This window comes from Tamandua tetradactyla, chromosome 18 (assembly GCF_023851605.1).
Source record: "Tamandua tetradactyla isolate mTamTet1 chromosome 18, mTamTet1.pri, whole genome shotgun sequence".
In the NCBI taxonomy this organism is placed as follows: domain Eukaryota; kingdom Metazoa; phylum Chordata; class Mammalia; order Pilosa; family Myrmecophagidae; genus Tamandua; species Tamandua tetradactyla.
The window spans coordinates 77601767-77621018 of record NC_135344.1 but is presented as its reverse complement, the minus strand read 5'-3'; the positions used below and the strand labels follow the sequence as shown (position 1 = coordinate 77621018).

At 41.3% G+C, this 19252-nt stretch overlaps 1 protein-coding gene across 8 annotated transcripts in view; it reads left to right on the top strand.

Annotated features, from left to right (window-relative positions):
* FAM210A (family with sequence similarity 210 member A) overlaps nt 1-13718 on the top strand; it is a 46937-nt gene extending 33219 nt beyond the window's left edge. For 4 of the 8 annotated variants that reach the window (XM_077136077.1, XM_077136074.1, XM_077136073.1 and 1 more), the window contains exons 2-4: nt 3321-3828; nt 6264-6375; nt 9602-13718. In XM_077136077.1, the coding sequence (XP_076992192.1) occupies nt 3353-3828; nt 6264-6375; nt 9602-9835 (822 nt within the window). In that variant the 5' untranslated portion in view covers nt 3321-3352 and the 3' untranslated portion in view covers nt 9836-13718. Of the gene's footprint in view, nt 1-3311; nt 3829-6263; nt 6376-9601 lie in introns of all 8 variants that reach the window. The other 4 variants (XM_077136079.1, XM_077136078.1, XM_077136076.1 and 1 more) reach the window with 1 other exon arrangement.
* The last annotated feature ends 5534 nt before the right edge of the window (nt 13719-19252 follow it).

The window sequence follows — 19252 nt, the reverse complement described above, 5'->3', positions numbered from 1 at the left end:
GTAGGCTTGCTTCTGTTTTCCAGCCCTTAGGGCCTAACTCTCTGAAAAAGGGCCGCCACTTGAGCTGGGACCTGCCCCTCTTTCCTTGGGAAGACACACGGTTTAGGGAATTAACCCCATTCACTGGCCTAGTTACTTTGTCTCTCAGATAATCCTTAATTCTGCAGTTGCCTGGGGCAGGGTCCCCAGGTTCTGTGTGCCCCTTTTTCTTGGGGTCCAGCCCTTTTCCAGTATTTTGTAGTGTCCAACTCTATGGCAGGGTAAAACTCCTGGTTCCTTTAGTGATTACTCTGGGTTTATCTGTGCTCTGAGCCTGTTTTCAGCGGTCAAAATTTGTTAATTTCCACAATTGGAGCTTGGTTGCACTAATTCCTTGCTGCTAGTAAACTCTGTTTCTTTTCCCCTCGGGAAACCAGCCTGTCATGCCCGTGAGAGCAGGACACCAGCTTCCACAGTGGGGAGACATACAGTTCAGTGTGATTCTTAGCCATTCCACCCATTCTAGACTGGTGTAAGATGCATGTCCGGTCACTGATGTCCCCCCAGCCATGGCTCCATACAGTTCCTGGCTACTGTTTACCTCCTGCTCTGAAGGACGGACTAAGTTCCATACCTCACTATACCCCACTCTGTTAGAGCCATTTCTAAGCCTTTGACATTGAATCCAGAATCTCTGCTTTGTGGGTCCATATCAACAAAAGCTCAGTGTGATCCAACTTTATATTTCTTCCTCCATTATCCCATGCCCTTAATATTCATTCACACACATATTCCCTTGATTTCTGTGTATTTAAATTGGAAAGCTCATGCAGTTCTTTTGGAATATAGTGTGCCTCCTCATGGGTCCCCCTTTGTACCTCACCTTTCAGGGCCTTTTGAGACTCCAGTCTCCTTATGGGTGTAGAAGAAAAGATAGGTGGTAGGGGTGGATCATGAGAGGAGTTAATAGTCTTGCAAACCAGCCACCTCAGGGCACTCCATTACAGTTTCATTAGGTGAAAGGTTTATCTTTTCCGAGGGACTTTTGAAGGCTGTCTCCTCAAGGGAGGGACAGCAGGGTAAATCTCTTTAGGTAGTAGTAGGATCCCCGACTCCTCAGGTTAGACCAGAAATTGGGTGGCTGATTCCTCAGGGCAGGACCTTACTTGTTTATTTGACAAAGAAGACTCAGCAGAATCTAGGTTTTTAGTGCCCTAGTCATCATCACCATTAACCCCTTATGATCCCATTCCAATTTTCAGGATCCCATTCCTTCACAGTCAATACCCTCACTTAGCAGATGACACCCTGCAAGGTTGGGTATTCAATTGATGTTTACCACTTGCACAGTGAGACTCTGCTTTTAGAAACTGCAAGCCTGCAGGCACAAGAAATAAGAGTTTCTTTCAGAGTACATCTAGAAATTCTATGTCCTTCATGTGGTATTTGAGTTGGGAATTTGAAATATTGAGCTCAACCCTTTCTTTAATAACTGCATCCAGTATACTTAGGAACAACCAGCCAACATCATTATATTTTTTAACTCCAAAACGACTCTATTAAGGCATCAAATATGCTATCACTCAGAGAGAGCCTTGCCTTTTATAAGCATTTGAGTAGACATATCTAATTGTGATGTTTTGCATTTCTCTATTGCCAGCTTATGCCAGAGGCCACCAATGCCATCTTGATCATTGAAAGTAGTGTCATTAGGGCTTTTAATCTATCAGATTAGAAATCCAATTCCAAAACCCCAGAACTAACTCAGAAATCTTGTCCTTAAGACTCTGTTTCTCAAGAACCACCCTCAGTACCCAAAATCTGTATTGTGGTTCCCTAGAGAAGCAGAATGGACAGGATACAAATAAATATATATATGTAAATATTATGAGTTTTATTATAGGAATTGTTGCACATAGCCGTGGGGATTGGAAAGTCCCAATTCTGTAGGGCAGGCTACAAGTTGGAAACTCCAGTGGAGATTTTGAATCCCCAGGAGAAGCTTGCTTAAGTAGAGAGAAATTCTTCTGACTGCTGATATCATCAGTGCTCTCTTTAAAACCAACTGGATTAGACTTGTCTCATTGCTGAAGGCCATCTGCTTTTATGATTGTAGATTTAATAAGTCAGAGATGTAATCAGTCGACTAATGATTTAAATCTACAAATTATCCTCACAGTAACAATCAGGCCAGTACTTGCTTGATCAAACATTTAGATTCCATGACCTATCCACGTTGACAGTAAGTTAACCATCACTTGTACCATCAATATTTTGTAGTGCTAATTTATTGAGGTGCTAAGTCAAATCTTTCAACTCTCATTTAGTATGTAATTTAAAAAAATAGAACAAGCTGTCCTTATCATCTTAGAAGAAGTGAGATAGCCAGTGGGAGTTGGGAGGGTTGGGGACTTAGGTGGCAATGCCTGATGTTGGGGGAAGGGGACTGACGTACTGTGCAAAAATGGATACCCTCCTTATTTCCCATTGCCAGTGGGGATACCTACATCTAGAAAGGTTTTATAATTTGCTCAGTATAATACTACTATTAGCTCCGTTGGGTCCATCTTATTCCAAAGTCCATGTTCCTTTACAAGTACATTATACTGCTTTTCTGAGAAAAATTTTAATGTCTAAAAAATTCTCTTAATTATAACATTTAATTCCATACTGATATAAGTCAAATAATGAGACATTGCTGTACGTGTTTTCTTCTCTCCACCCTGTATATAGGGGGAAAATATCAGGTAATGCCAACCTGTATCTCTTCTCACCATGCATGATTTACAATGTCTTATCATTTAATCTAAAGGCTATGTAGCAGATGATACTGATAGCAATTATTCATTAGACATAGCATTTACAATAACTAACATTGTGTTATGTTTTTTAGTTTACAAAACACTTTTACATCAGAAATTTCATGTAATTCCAATAACAACCCCATAAACTATTGCTCAGTTTACTTACTGACTTGGGCTTGCAGACTGAATGGGAATTGCATGGAATTATATCCCCAAAACAGGATTTTTGCTCTGAGGTCTTATGCTTTTTCTGCTACATTGTACCACTTCCTTGTGGAGTAATAGAAGCCTTACATGTATCCCTTTTTGTAGGTGCAAAATAGCCTCCAAACATTATAGTCTATGATGTCTGCTGGACTGGATTACTAAATCATATTTAAATGATGTATTTTAATGAAACGTTTTAATTGTGGCATGTTAGAACTACGTACTCTAAGATCAGTTAATGGAAATTTGGTAGAAATGTGTGTCCTTTTTCTTCCTAATAGTTAATGTGGTTTTTTTAAATGGATTTTTCCCCCCTTCTAGTCTCTGTAGAAGCTGAAATCCATCAATCGCCATTCTTCAAAATGCAATGGCATGCTCTACGGACTGTATCCTGGCTGACACATAGGACATGGCTGGACCCACATAGAGTTGGTGTTTGGGGACATTGTCATGGCCTAAAGGGACTGTTCCTTTTGTGTAATGCTGAATCCAAAGTAGTTCTGACACAGGGCTATCAAAGGCAGTGGCTGCACATACCTGCTGCCCAGTGCACTGCAAAGGCAAGGAAGCTCTCTGATGCCTCCTCACCCAGACCTGGGGTCCATCATCATAAACACTGGGAGCAAGATATTTTGTCTAAGAGATTTGCTTCGTCCAGTGCTAAATCCCAAGGAGCTCCTGCAGGAAAGAAGGAAGAACCTGATCCTTTACAAGACAAATCTATTAGTTTGTTTCAACGATTTAAGAAAACATTTCGACAATACGGAAAAGTTTTGATTCCAGTGCACCTAATAACTTCTGGTGTTTGGTTTGGAACATTTTATTATGCAGCCATAAAGTAAGTTTTGATTTGGTCCAATACTTTTCCCTGTTTAATCAGAATGTTAAACGTCCGCAATGTACAATGGCAGTCTAAAGTTTTTTTTTAATTCTTCAGTGTCTTTAATAGAGGATAGCTACTTTTCATTGCTTTTTAACATCTTAATAATAATAGCTAGCATTTGTTTACTGTGTTCGATGTAACGTGCCAGGTGTTTTGCTAAGTTTTTTAACTGTATCACCTCATTTATTCCCCACAGCAACAATATAGAGCAGATAGTATAATTATTCACATTTTATGAATGAGAAAACAGATTAGGGATGGAAAAGTAATTTTCCCAAAATAGCTTAGCCAGTAAGAGGTGGAGCCTGGACTAGAACCCAGTTAGACTGGTCTGATGTCAGACCCTTGCTCTATCACTGGGTTCACCTCCTATCAACACTTAGCATAGCACAGAAATAAAATAATAGATAAAGAAACAGGGCCCAACATGAGTTCAGTAGTCTTATATTTCTTAGAGTGTTCATAAATGTAAAAATGGTTTGGGTGAGAAATTAGTGAGATAACTTTGCTAAAGCCTGGCTAATATATGTAGTATACATAAAAATGAATAAATTGCAGACTTCATGCCCAGATATTCTTCACATCTGATAAATGTGAAGGTAAGGTCTTTTGTTCTAATCAGAAGTTAACAATTTGGTGAGCCTAGCCTCCAGGTGTAAAATAGAACATTTCTAAATTAGTTAAAATACAGTTACTTTCTTTTAAGGTAAGTTGTTATTTGTACTGCTTTAGGAAAAAGAGAACATGTAGAAACAACTTGCAGTTATTTTGAGTCTCTGCCATGGGCTGACCCATTTACTGACCAACTTATATCCATTCCTTTGAATGCATTTGGTGGGCTTTCCTTTTAGACGAGTGTCCTGATGGTGCATGAAACACTGCAATGTAAGTGACAGTGTAGAAGACTGTGCCATTTTAGTAAACTCTCCTAATGGTAGAATGATTTTCAGTCTTTAACTGTATTAAAGACTAGTTAGTTAATTGTGGTAGTTTTATATAAAGCTCACTCCTTGGAAAAAAAGTTTATTATCTACTAAATTAAATTAAAAGTCCCTATCCCAAGATGATGGAATGAAGACTGTATTTACTTGAGAAACATGGGATTAGACATGTTTCTTTACAAAAATTCTAAAAGCATTTTTTAGTGTAGTTATTCACATTTTATGAATAATTGTGTTTAATTGTTACTGTTCTGTTTATCTTAATATCTTGCCCTTCATTATGTTCCTGGTAGTCAACTACGTCTTCATTATGTACCAGTATTTTCTTCAAGAACTGTGCCTTGCTTCACAGAAGATCATAAATGTGCACTTTATGGAATTCCCTCTTTGTTTAATAATGGCATTTTCTGGGCATGTTTAATATTTATAGAAGTCTTTAAAATTGTGTTTAGTTTTTTGAACAAGAGCATAAAATCCTGTACCATTTTGAATGAAATAGGCATTTAATTAATAGCTATTCATTAAAACTTTTGGTTTTCTTTGTTGACCACTGAGGAGTCCTTTGAATCAGTGGCCTGGAATGACCTGAGTGGGGCCAGCTGTTTCTGCCCTAAACTTCCCATATATAGTAATGACACTCTGTGTAGGAGAATATCCTTTTGTTCTGATTTAAGGGGAAAGTCTCACAATGTCTGCAGAACCACAGAGCGAGTGCGAGCGTGCGTGTACAGAAGAGCAAGAACCAATGTCACAAAATGCTGATAATTGGGGAAACTAAAATAAAGAAATTAGAGCTTCACAGCTTAGGCTGGGGACTTCCTCTGCCTTCCCCCTCCCTCCAAAACTTTGTTCCAGTTTCTGGTAATTTCCTCTGGCAGTGGAATAGAGGCATCCTTCTAGAATAACTGACATTTTCATCAAGCCCATAGAATCGTTTCTTCTCTGAGCAGTGACCCAATAAATGATGTTATGACATCACTCGCCTTTACTGTGATAGCACAGTTTGACATGTAGTTTCAGAGGTAAACATCTTAGGTCTTGAAGTTTGATGCAGAGCATTCTAATTAAGTCAAATAAATGATATTGATCCCTCTCTTTCCTTTAGGTTACTTAAAGCTATTTGTGTGGCTCTGATAAAATGTTTCTAGTTTCTGAATGTGCTAATTGATGCACACTCATAAGTGTATGTGTGATGTGTGTGACAGTGAAAAACAAAACAGTGGTTTCACACCCTTCCTTCCAGTGATGCTCGTGTGCTTCCCCTTATCAAGCAGTGTTTTCTTAGGGGAAATTCCGGCACGTGGGAATGCAGAATCAACTTGTAATCGAAATTGAAGTCATATAAATTGCAGCACATTGCAGTCTTGGTGTTTCCAGATAATCCTTTGAAAATGCTTGTCCTTCAAAGCTTATATATATGTATATGTAAATTACTTGTTTCTTCCCTAGAGGAGTGAATGTTGTTCCTTTTCTGGAACTGATGGGCTTACCTGACAGCATCGTAAGCATCCTGAAAAACTCCCAGACTGGAAACGCGCTCACGGCGTATGCCCTGTTCAAGGTAGGAGTGCTCCGCTGGTGCTTCCAGCCCCCACCGTGGTGACATATGGCACTCCAGGCCAGCCTCAGCAACATAGCATTTCCTCTTCTATATATCATGAATAAAGTGTGCTTAAAATGTGTTAAGTATAAGTAAGATGGTGGTTGAGGAAGTTTGTGAAAGTAGGTATCTGAGTTGTAACCTGCTAGAAGCAGACAGGTGTGAGACTTCTGTGGCCCCAGCGCAGCAGTCGTCCTTTTGGCATTTCTTCTATTGAAACGTGAATTTCTCCTTATTCAGAGATCCACATACCCTGTGACTTGTAAGCAAAATTGAGCGTATATTTTACTACTTACCATAGTTCCTCTTCTTTTCTTAGTAAGTAAAATAGTAACATTTAATTCAAATTGTTTTATGATATAAACCTTAGACATCTTAGGTATTATGTTTCATTTTAGAAGTTCAGTCTTTCAAGTGTCCTTTGGATTCAGACAACCTCATCTTTATAAAGAGGTAGTCTATACATGCGTGGGCCCTTAATTTGGAAGAGAAGACTCAGTGTAAATTTTAAGAGTTCAGCCATATTAATCTTATTTTCTTAATCGGCAGATTCTTAAGCGTTTATCCTCATTAAAATTCTATAACATCTTGGGCGGGCCACAGTGGCTCAGCAGGCAGGAATGCTTGCCTGCAATGCCAGAGGACCCAGGTTCAATTCCCAGTGTCTGCCCATGTAAAAAAAAAAAATTCTATGACATCTTGGGAGATTTCTCCTTTTATTGTAATTTTGATTAGAGGGCTAAAGCTTAACTGTTGAGTCCTTCACCATTAAAACTTATTAAATCCATTAATTAACTAGTTTCTAGTTACTGTAGGTGCAGTTTAGCTTTAATAAATCAAGCTGTCCTGGCAGTTTACACTGGTTCCCTAATTAGAGTTGGTCCCGTCTGCCGCAGGCTCCCCTGGGTAACTCAGGTCATGGCCTGCGGGTAAGTGGCTCTTTCGCACATTGATTTCCATTATTCAGCCATGAGTTCTGGGCAGGGGGATCCTGTGTTCACTTTGTCTTCGTGTGCCTGGTGCTGAGCTGTGCGCTGGCCAGGTCGGGTGAGTGGTGACGCAGTGTGTGCAAGGAGCACTGGTACTGCAGGGTCTGTCCCCTCACTACCTCCATGCTGTGGGGATGGGGAAGTGGGTTCTCCTGCATACCTTCTGTAACTCCCAGTTTCTCCAGTAGAGCAGTGCCTAGAGCTGCTGCTTCTTCAAGGCAGAGCCCCAGTTAGGTGTGGCAGAGATGAGAGAGGAACGGTCTGCAAGCAGGACCTGGTAGCTATTGGTTAGGATGAGCTCATGAACTCCCCTGGGCTTTCCTTGAAACGTGTCCAAGGTTTTGTTTCACAAAAAATTTTTGAGCCCCTGCTGTGTGCCAGGAGCTATTCGTTCTCAGTACTGGAAATAGAGTAAACGCCAAAACTGCACAAAATACCTCCCCTCATGGAGCTTAAATTCTAGGGAGTGGGGGTGGGGGTGGAGAGAGGAGGCAATTGGAGAGACAAGAGGGAAAAGTTAAAAGTACACACACACGTACCTGTGTAAGGAGCCTGCAGGTTTAGATGGTGGTAAGTGCAGAGAAGAAATCAGGATGGGGGTGTGTGTGGTTTGTTTCGAGGAGAGGCTTGCAGTCGAGTGCGATGAAAAGCCACTGGGCCATCTGACTTCTGTGTAACAAATGGCCTTGGGGGTCTTGAGAACAAACCACAGCTGGGCGAGGGCAGAACCAAGAGACAAGCGTGTGGTTCTGGCAGTGGCCTGGGTGAGGCTGACGGTAGCCAGGGCACTGCAGGGGGGGAAGAGGGGGATAGGTTCTGTACACATTCTGAGAGAGAGCTCTCCTAATGGAGTGGATGTACGTTATATAAGAAAGAGTTGACGCTGCCCCTAGGGTTTTGGCCAGATAAATGGGAAGAAGAGTTGCCATTCACTGGGCTTCGGGCACTGAGAAGAGCAGGTTCTGGGTGGGACGGGGAAGAAGAGAAGGTCAGCTCTGGACTGACTTGGTTCAAAGTTTCTGCTCCTGTCAGTCACGCAGGTGGAAAGGAGTGCTATGTATATCGGAATTCAGGGAAAAGCTTCAGTCTGGAAACAGATTTGAGAATCAGTGACATCCATATGGCACTGAAGACCTCAGTCTGGATAAGATCACCAAGGAAGAGGGAGGGTAGGAAAGGAAGAGGTCCTAGGGTCCCAATGCTTCGAGGGAGAAGGCATGAGGCAGAATTGTCAAAAACAGCTGAAAAGAAGGAATGGTGGGAGAACCACCAAGGAAGTGTTCCAGGGGGTCAGGAGTGGAAGCTGTCTCAAATGGTTTCAGTGTATCGGGGCTGGCTGCGGCTGCCCGTTGGTTAGGCTTCGTAGAGGTCACTGTGGCTTCAGTAAGAGCAGCGTTGGTGGGAGGCTGTGGTGAGTCCCAGGGAGAATCAGTTCAGGTTGGAGTTAGGGGAGGACTTGGGGACAGGGAGCATGGATGGCTCCGAGGGTTTTGTACGCAGCACACCTGCACTTACCACTGTCAGTTTTAAAGCAAAGGCTGCAGAATGGGGCGCATGCAACCTCTTTATTTTAAGATTCTCTTTGTTCAGTGCACCCTGCTGTTTGGTTTTTTTTGGTCCTTCAATCTCGGATCATAGTTAAACTAGTGCATGTCTGCACATGTGTGTCATTTTACCACTTTGCCTCACAGAAGTTCCTGATTGGGATTCCAGGCCCACAGTGGTTTGTAATGAGGCCTGGATAAGTGAAAGGAATGAGATTCAGTAAAGAAAACCCATTTGTCCAATCCTCTCACCACTTGAAGTATTGAGTTTCAGACATTTGCCCTCCACAGTGAATGTCGGCGTTAAGGAAACATTAAGGAAAAGCATTTGGCAGGGTTTCTAAGGAAAAGAAACACTTCTACCTTTGTCCCTGTTAACAGGATATAGCCTCCTTTCCATTTGTTTTCCCATCTTCCATTTGATTTCTGACTGAGCTCCACTCCCTGGGTCCATTTGGCACCTAGTTAACTTAGTTAAGGTGGTTGGGGTGTCTGCGGACGTGGATTTGCGGGAGGAGAAGCCCTCCCTTGGAGGAACAGCTGCTACCTTGTGAGACCATTATGTGGTGAACGGGTTGGTTATTACCCAGAGTTTTAACTTCAGCTTGCTTCTGCGTAAGACTGATCTGCCTGCATTTGCTTTTCTCTCTGAAGATTGCCACCCCTGCCCGCTACACGGTGACCCTGGGAGGGACTTCCCTCGCCGTGAAGTACTTGCGTCGCAGCGGCCACATGTCCACCCCTCCCCCGGTTAAGGAGTACCTGCAGGACAGGATGGAAGAGACAAAGGAGCTCCTCACGGAGAAGATGGAAGAGACCAAGGACAGGCTCACTGAGAAGCTGCAGGAAACCAAAGAAAAAGTTTCTTTTAAGAAAAAAGTAGAATAGTATGCCTTATAGAACAGATGATAGAAAAACCCATGCACTTTAACCCTTTGAGACCATGCACAAAGATACATTCTCCTGATTATGTTTTTTGTTTAGCTGCTGAAATATACCAGTTCACTGAGGGTTAAAGAACCAAGGTACCTTTTTTAAAAGTTAAATATCACCAGAAAAATCAGTGTTGGTGTTTTTTTTGAAAGGAAATAATGAACCCAATAGAAGAATTTCACAGCCGTAGCTGCAGTGAGCAGTGGTCAGAGCTCTTCTCCAAGGTTGTCGGCTTCATCCACTTCCTGTCCAGGCGCCACTTGCACTGGATGTGGGCGAGGTGTGAATTCAGATACCAACAGGGCCCGCAGACAGGATGTTACATCAGATCTTAATCTTTATGCTGTTCATGAAGTTTGCATCTGTATTCAGTTCTCAATGTGGAGAGAAACTGACCATCCAAACTGCCTGTGAATAAGAAAGTATTTAAATGGTCTTTCTATAAAAACAGCATGTAAGTTACAAAGCAGATAATATATAGACTTTATATGAAGAAAGGTGAATTTAAGTTGAGATATATGTATGTAAATAAGATGTACTGGTTATATGTAAATGAAAAAAATGACCCTTTAAAAATGATTTTTACCTGAAGCTTGTGGTAATCCAATTTTTTGAAGCAAACACACACCCGGTCACAGTTCTTCTCCAAACTTGTACACTGGTGACAGTCACCCAGAACATCAAGCATTGTCAATTGTCTACATCCTCGTTAGTCTTTCAGAGGAAAAGGGGGAATAATTATACCGTATGGTTCTTGTTGAAATCAGGTATTCTTAAGTTGCAGCTCAAGCTTGTGCATCTGACCAGTTAAAGGTTTGGGAGTTAAGAAACCGGCGTCAGGTTGCCATGGACATGGCTCCCCTCCCTGAGTCAAGCTGGGGATCCTTTCCCACCAGTGTCCTTCTCACCACGGAGCAAATTTTAAAATCATAGCTTCTTTGAAAGATCCTTACTTAAGCATTTCACTTGAATTTTTTCATAGCAAAGTTAAGCAATAAATTATGAAACTCAGCCACTGTCAGACACAAAAGTTTCCATGGTTCTGTGGGTGCATTTGGTCTTGTATGTGTCTGTCTTGTGTCTTGTGCTCTGACTGCTCTTGCTGCACCTAGCCCTCGATGGACATATGGAAGAGGAAATCGTCTTTTAGGTTGTCGTTGTTCTCAGTTACCTGATGAGGCATGAGAAGGTCAGAGGGGCAGCCCAAACAGGCAGGCTGGCATCAGCACTGTTTGACAGGATTATCCTATAAAATGCTTAGTTTGGCCAAATTTCATGTAATTGTCATCTTGGAAGCCTTTTTAAATTGATAAGCAGTAACTGGAACTTCATGTGGGGGCTGGGGGGAGGAGAGCGGCTGGGAGCTGTGTAGCTTCCATCAGGACCCATGGTTTGACTCCTGGCACAAGAATGCACTGTTCACATTGACAGCACAGGTTAAATCTAAACAAGATTAGCATCCTCTTGCTTGTTTCTTAGATAATTCCTATTTTTACAGCTCTCAAATGCGAAGATATTAACAAGTTTCTTTTTTCTTCAACCACTTGAGACTATGCCTATGTTTTCACCTCTTGTGTTATATGGAATTCTTTCTTCTAACACACTTCCCTTTTATTTTTCATATTGTGCAGAGTCCATTTCCTAATGGAGATAAAATGTGGATTCTTAGAAGTCACTGGTAGTCCTGAGCTAGAATTTGCTTTTCTGGAGTACCCATCTTTTGTTCAGTCTGCTGGATTTGTGTTGCCATCAGTTTCATAATCATGTTATGCTTAGCCAGTTATAAGAAATAAGATGCTGCTTATGAGGGCTTTGAAATTCTCTAGTAAAAAAGTCTCTGATGATGTGGGAAATGCTTTTGTCATTATTTGGCATAAGGAATGTTATAAATGCTGTTGCTAGCATCCTGCTAAGCTAGTACAGAAAACAAGCTACATGGCTTACAAGGAGACATCTGCAATGGGTTAGGTTTGGAATATTGCTAGCAGGCTAACAGACTACAATAATATATATTGAGGTATATAAATTATCAAGACTATATATAGGAAACCCTGTTGCTTTGGTGGTGAACCTTACCCACCTGTGAGCAAGAGGCAGGTGACTCCCTTCCCATGCCTGATGTGTGTGCATGTGTGTGTGTGTGTGTGTGTGTTTGTGTGTTTGAGTGTCTAAGTATGATGACTGGGATTTCATTTGCATAATGGACGAAAGGGGTTTGTTCTGCAAATTAATAATTGAAATGAAAAATAGGTAAGGAGCTTAGTTTGTACCTTTCCAAGTACCATACCCCCCAAAAATGCCCTTAACTAAGACAGCCTTTTGCATGCAGTAGGTTATTATTTACATATTTCTACAAAGGAGAAAAATAATGTATTTATTGCAATTACTTTCCTCTCAGTATTGAAAATAATATAATTAATGCTTTCAGATATGATCTACAGTCCATCTCTTGTGACCGTCTTCCCCCATCTTCCCCCATTACAAAATGTCAGTACTATAATCCTTTATGCTGTAAGATAAAAAGGAGCTTTTGGCTGTATGTCTCATTTCAGTTGGTCTTAGAAGATAATTCCAGGAATTTTGACGATCATAATAGTTTGGGCAGAAAAGGTGCTTAAAGAAAAGAAGCAAGACACATCTAGCTTCTTTCTGTGTTCTTTCACTGAGTTCAGGTCATCGTCAGGATTTCTTCACAGATTCAGACATCAAAAACTGGCCAGCTGCTAGAATAGGTAAAGAAGAAATGGTAATAATGAAGTAGACAAAGTGATTTTAAGAAATGAAGCAGGAAAAAAATGAGTGCATCTTTCCTGGTATTTTTGAAATGATATCATTTTTATAAAATGTTTTTGTGAGACGTGTTTCTGAATTAGTATTAAAGAATTCCTTCTGAAAAATAACCTGTTTTCATGGTAATGTACATATACATCTTCTCTTTGCTACAGTTCATTTTTGGAAATGGGGATCTTCAGATAGTTCAGATTTTCAAAATTGAGTCTCTTTAAGACCTAAAATGAAATAGATGAAATATTACCAAAGTTGTTTTGGCCTGTGCTGGTTTGAAAGGATGTATGTACCCTAGAAAAGCCATGTTTTAATCCTAATCCCACTTTGTAAAGGCAGCCGTTTCTTATGTGGTTTAATCAAGAGTGGTGGAAAACTGGATTAGATGGAGGCGTGTCTCCACCCATTTGGGTGGGTCTTGATTGGTTAATTGGAATCCTATAAAAGAGGAAACATTTTGGAGAATGAGAGATTCAAAGAGAGCAGAGCAGAACAACATAGCCACGAGAAGCAGAGTCCACCAGCCAGTGACCTTTGGAGATGAAGAAGGAAAATGCTTCCCGGGGAGCTTCATGAAACAGGAAGCCAGGAGAAGAAGCTAGCAGATGACGCCATGTTCCCCATGTGCCCTTCCAGATGAGAGAGAAACTCTGAACTTCATCGAACTTCCTGAATCAAGGTATCGCTCCCTGGATGCCTTAACTTGGACATTTCTATAGACTTGCTTTAATTGGGACATCTTCTTGGTCTTAGAACTATAAACTAGCAACTTATTAAATTCCCCTTTTTAAAAGCCATTCCGTTTCTGGGTATATTGCATTCTGGCAACTAGCAAACTAGAACATGGCCTAAACACCTTTTTTGCCAGCCACTTTCCATATTTTTTTATATTAAAATTTACTGTTTAATCGGCTTTATTCGTACTACAATCTTCCAACAAATCAAGTCATACTGACCTAAATACCTGAACAGACATAAGCACATGCATGTGCATACACAAAAATGTAGGGCCTTCTGCTGCTTTGGGGTCTAGCCACCTGAGCCAGAAATCTTCAGAACCAAGGGTTGGCGGGGGGGTGGGGGGTAGGTAGGAGGGTGGGGTGGGGAGGACAGTGCATATTATTTATTCATTCTGCAGATATTAACTTGGTTCACTGCCTTTTTGCCCATTTGTATATTATGTAGCATCAAGCAAGTATGAAAGCAATTGCAAAGGATATTGCAGAATGTACCTTTCCTTACAGGCTGGTATGGTCTAGGAGATTGTGGTGGTTTGAAACTGTATGTAACCCAGAAAAACATGTTCTTAATCCATTCCTATGGGTGTGAACCCATCATAAGTAGGGCCTCTTGATGACATTACTTCAGATAAAGTGTGGTCCATCTCAGTGGGAATGTATCTTGATCCTATTACTGGAGTCCTTTGTAAGAGAATGAAATTCAGATAGAGAGCCACAGAAGCAAGAAGCTGACATCAACAAAACCTGGCAAAGAAAGGAGAGACCAGCAGATGCCACCATGTGACACAGGAGCCAAGGATCGCCAGCAGCCAGTCTTCGGGAAGAAAGCACCACCTTGATGACGGCTCAATTTGGACATTTTCCCAGCCTCAAAACTTTGAGCGAACAAATTTCCAGAGTTGAACCTGATCCATTTCATGGTACTTGCTTTGAGCAGCCCAGGAAACTAAAACAGGGTCTTAGTTTGCCAGAGCTGCTATGACAAATACCACACCATATGTTGGTTTAAACAACAAGAATTTGTCTGGAGGCTCAAAGTCCAAAATCAAGGTGTTGGCAAGGCCATGGCTTCTCCCGCAGTTGGCAGTCCTCAACCACATGGCCATCTCTGTCCTCTCTGGGCTTTTCTGGCTTCTGGCTTCTGACTAATTGTGTCTGAATTTCCTCTTTAGAAAGCCTCCAGTCTTATGGATTCGGTTCCACCCTGATCAATTTGGCCAAACTTAAACAAATTTCAAGGATCCTATTCTAGTTTGCTAGCTGCCAGAATGCATGATATACCAGAAACAATGGCTTTTAAAAAGGGGAATTGGCGGGCCGCGGTGGCTCAGCGGGCAAAAGTGCTTTCCTGCCATGCCGGAGGACCTCGGTTCGATTCCCGGCCCCAGCCCATGTAAAAAACAAACAAACAAACAAAATACAATAAAACAAGAAAATGTTTAAAGATGTTTCCCTTTCTTCCTTCCATCCTTCCTTCCTTCTCTCTGTCTTTAAAAAAAAAAAAAAAAAATTAAAAAAAAAAAAAAAAAAGGGGAATTTAATAAGTTACAGGTTTACAGTTCTAAGGCCAAGAGCATGTCCCAAGTAAAACAAGTCTATAGTAATGTCCAATCGAAGGCATCCAGGGAAAGATACCTTGGTTCAAGAAGGCCAGTGAAGTTCAGGCTTTCTCTCTCAAGTGAAAAGGCACATGGCAAACACAGGGTTTCTCTCTCATCTGGAAAGGCACATGGTGAACACGGTGTCATCTGCTGGCTTTCTCTCCTGGCTTCCTGTTTCATGAAGCTCCCCAGGAGGTGTTTTCCTTCATCTCCAAAGGTCACTGGCTGGTGGACTCTCTGCTTCTCATGGTTGTGTTATTCTCTGCTCTCCCAGAATCTCCCCCTTTCTCCAAAATGTTTTCTTTTTTATAGGATTCCAATAAACTAATCAAAACCCACCCAAATGGTTGGAGACATATCTCTACCTAACCCAGTTTAACAAGCACTCTTGATTGAGTCACACATCTCCAGGGAGATGATCTAATTACAGTTTCAAACATACAGTACTGAGTAGGGATTAGAAGAAACGGCTGCCTTTACAAAATGGGATTGGGATTAGGATGATAAATACGTCCTTTCAAACCAGCACATCCTTTTCAGAAATGAATCCAAGCCTTAACCAATAACATTTTCAGAGGTCCTGTGCATAGATGATTCATACCCACAGGGACACAGCTTAAGATTTGAACATGTCATTTTGTGGGGTGGGGGGTGGGGCATGAATTCATCCTCAATAAGGGCCTCCCCCTTCCCAGAACCCTTCAGCCATGAACTTGGCCTCCTGGTTCTTGAAAGAGCTTTCTCCTGCACTTTAAGCTTTTAACTTATATTGGAGAAATGCTGAGTCAGGTTAGTGGGATATATTTTCACTCTGTGACTACTGTGTGTCAGGTTTGTTCATTTATACTAGTCAGAACAAGTTTTTGATTGTGTTGCTTCCCTGAGGGTCAGGCTTTGAAAATCAAGCTGTATTCTCTCAGCATCATTTACAGTCACTGACAGTAGTAATTACAGATCAGAATTACCCTGTGGCAATTATCTGGCTGTTTTGATGAGAATGATCTTCTTAGTTGAAAGAATACATCTTGATTTCAGAAACCTTCAGGGCAGAATGTAACATTAAGCCTGTTCTTTATTTGATGAATGGATTGGGTAGTCATAGCAGGGGAAATGTATAGGCAGGCAAAGAGTCATTTTCAGAATATCTGGTTTCTTTTTACAGATAAGAGTGCTCATGGAAAATGCAACTAAATATAAAGCAGTTCTCACTTTTTGTTTTCTCTGGGGCAACACGATCCCTAGGAACAGAAGTAGTAAGACAGTTCAGCATGTCCCACATGCTGCCAAAATAGATGATTCTTCCTGAAAATGAGGACTGAAATGTCTAAGTCTCATAAAAATAGAAGCTTTCTTCCTTCTTTCCTTTCCTCTCCCTCCCTCTCCAGCTTTTTCTGTTTTGAATTTTGATAAGTTCAAGAGAAGTGGGAAAGAAAGTCCGGCCATGTCCGGGTCTGTCCGACTGACCAGCAAGTCCAGCTCTGCCTCACCTCTGGCGGCTGGATGGGCACAGCCTGTTTGTGCACAGGCACGATAAGCACTCCGTCACAGCTAGCTGACAACGTGCCATTTTTATCTTCTCGGGCAAACATGAAAACCAACTCATTGATTTTGATAAAATGAATTTTAGCTCACTTTTCAGTCATACAGGTGGAGACAGCCTTTTCTCTATTCTGATCATTCCCTAAAGGCTCCGCAAAGTTTATAACCTATAAAATAATGGCACCTGTTTATCTTCTCTGATACCAATTAAATGTTAAACTTCTTAAAATCTAAATTAGATTGAAAGAAGAACATAACAGCATTTTCAAGATGCTCATATAAGAACTAGAACTAGTACGAGGCAATTCTTTTTTAAAATCATTTGGTGATTTGTGGCATCAGATACACATTTCAGACTAACCGTAAAACTAGTGATTTTCAAAACTCAGTTCACGATTTTAAAATGTCTTTATCTATGTATATATATATCTCAGATTTGACCTTGTTTGCCCCTCTATGTACTACATTTCAGATTCTAGCACATTTTGATTAAGTTCTAATTCATTGAATTTAAGTCCATATCTTATTTTCTTTGGGTGCTTAATATGGTGAATTGTTGCTGTTGCTTCTCTAAAAATAGGTGTGATACTTTGGTTCTGTTCTTAGTCTGAAGGTGCCAAAAGCAAGATCTGTGAAGTCCTTAAATACCTCCAGCTAATCGTTAGCTGCAGCCTGGAGATAGAATTACAGAGCTTTGTTGCCATAGTGCTCCATCAACAAGCACTTTTTAATCCTTTATTAAAGAAGATGGAGGGAGGATAGGTGGGTAATAATTTCCACTCCCCACTCCCCACTCTTTTTGGTTCAAAAATAAAAGGTGAGTCCCAGTCTCCAAAATAAGTGAAAAATATTATCAAACACTTCTTGTCCAGAAAACCTAATGCAATTTTTGTTGCAAATTCCAGGTCATTCATTAACTGCATGATTTGGGGAGACTTTTATGGTAGCAAATCTTTCAGTCATAAGTCAAGCTCATAGGACTGAGGAATTTGGTATTTAGTGTGTCACTTTTGAACATGTGAGCCAATATTTTCAGTTGGAGATTGAGGCCCAAGAGAGTAGGTGCTGATGTTCAGATTTCGACCACCAGCTTAGAACTTTTTCTCTGGTGCCAGGCATTAAGATAAAGTAAGTCATGCTTTGGGAATTTGAAACTATTTTTGAAGATAAGAACTAGAACTGACTTGTTCATATTCCTTTCCCTCTCTCCTGCTGGTGGTTTCCATCTTCTTTGGCTTCTGATGTCATAATTCCCCCTTTCATTCCTTTTGGTTCTCCTGTTTTCATCCCTTTTTTCCAAATACCTACCTAAATCCATCCTGGAGAGCAAGTAATAGATATTTCAGCAAGTAATTAAATGTAATTGTTTAATATATCTATATATGTTTAAATATTTCTTATGTCCCAGGAGGGTTTGGCCCTCAGGAAATTCCCAATTGCCCTCTGCTAAAATGAGCTTGCTTTTCCCCAGTTGCCCCCAGGCAGAGGGCAAAATATTGGTCATATCGTCCAAACCCATACGTGGCATCCTGGGAGCCAGTACAGACTGGAATTTCCCATTTACCTGGAGCCATCAGAAGCTGGCATGTGGAAAATAATTCTAGCTCTGAGGAGTTCAGTATATCCCTGTTGTGGTAGTTAGGTTCAGGTGTCAACTTGGCCAGGCGCAGGTGCCTAGTTCTATTGCTGTGGACATGAGCCAGTGGCATGTGATCCTCATGTGTTGCTGATTACATCTGCAGTTGGCTAGGAAGCGTGCCTGCTGCAATGAATGGTGTTTGATTTAATTGGCTGGCGCTTAAATGAGAGAGCTCAACAAAGCACAGCCCAAGCAGCTCAGCATACCTCATCTCAGCACTCAGGCCTTTGGAGATGCAGAAAGGAATCACCCCGGGGACAGTTGTTGGAACCCAGAGGCCTGGAGAGAAGGCCAGCAGAGATCACCCTATGCCTTCCCATGTAAGAAAGAACCTCAGTTGAAAATTAGCTGCCTTTCCTCTGAAGAACTATATGTTTTAACTAAATAAATCCCCTTTTATTAAAAGCCAAGCCATCTCTGGTGTGTTGCATTCTGGCAGCTTTGGCAGACTAGAACACCTGTTTAAGAGCTATTAGATTTCACCCCAAGGATAGAAGCTGGCCTCTCTGGGAGCCATGAAAACCTGACAATAAAACTTAGCACCTCACACACCACATCACGACCTGCAAATAGTAACCTGCTGCAGAGAAAAGTGTGTTCTTCAATCTCTTGTTTTAATTCCACACTCTTTGCAGGGGACAGCATCTTTGCACCTGATGTGATCCAACTACTGTGTTACATTTTTTTCAAACAACCTTGTACCCCTTTGCCCCTCAATTAGGAATGGGCACTATGAGGCTGGCCTCTAGGGGACCAGCCCCACTCCACCTGTCTGGAGGCTGTAGGTTTGGGGGCTGTGGCATCTTGTCTCTCCCCCTCTCTTTTCTTTAGCTGTGCTTAGCTAAAAGACTTGCAGAGGGAGAAGCAGATGATGAAAGAAATGCCAGCATGAGAAATGTAGAAAATGTAAGTGTATCTGGGGTTTAAAATGAGACTCTGTAAGGCAAAAGACCGAGTGCCATGCTTATTATTCCAGAAGAAGGTGACAGTGCCAATACTAGCACAGTGAGGCAAAGAACAAGAAAAAGGCAAGTACCCAAGATAATGCAGAGGCCAATTTGCCCTCCAA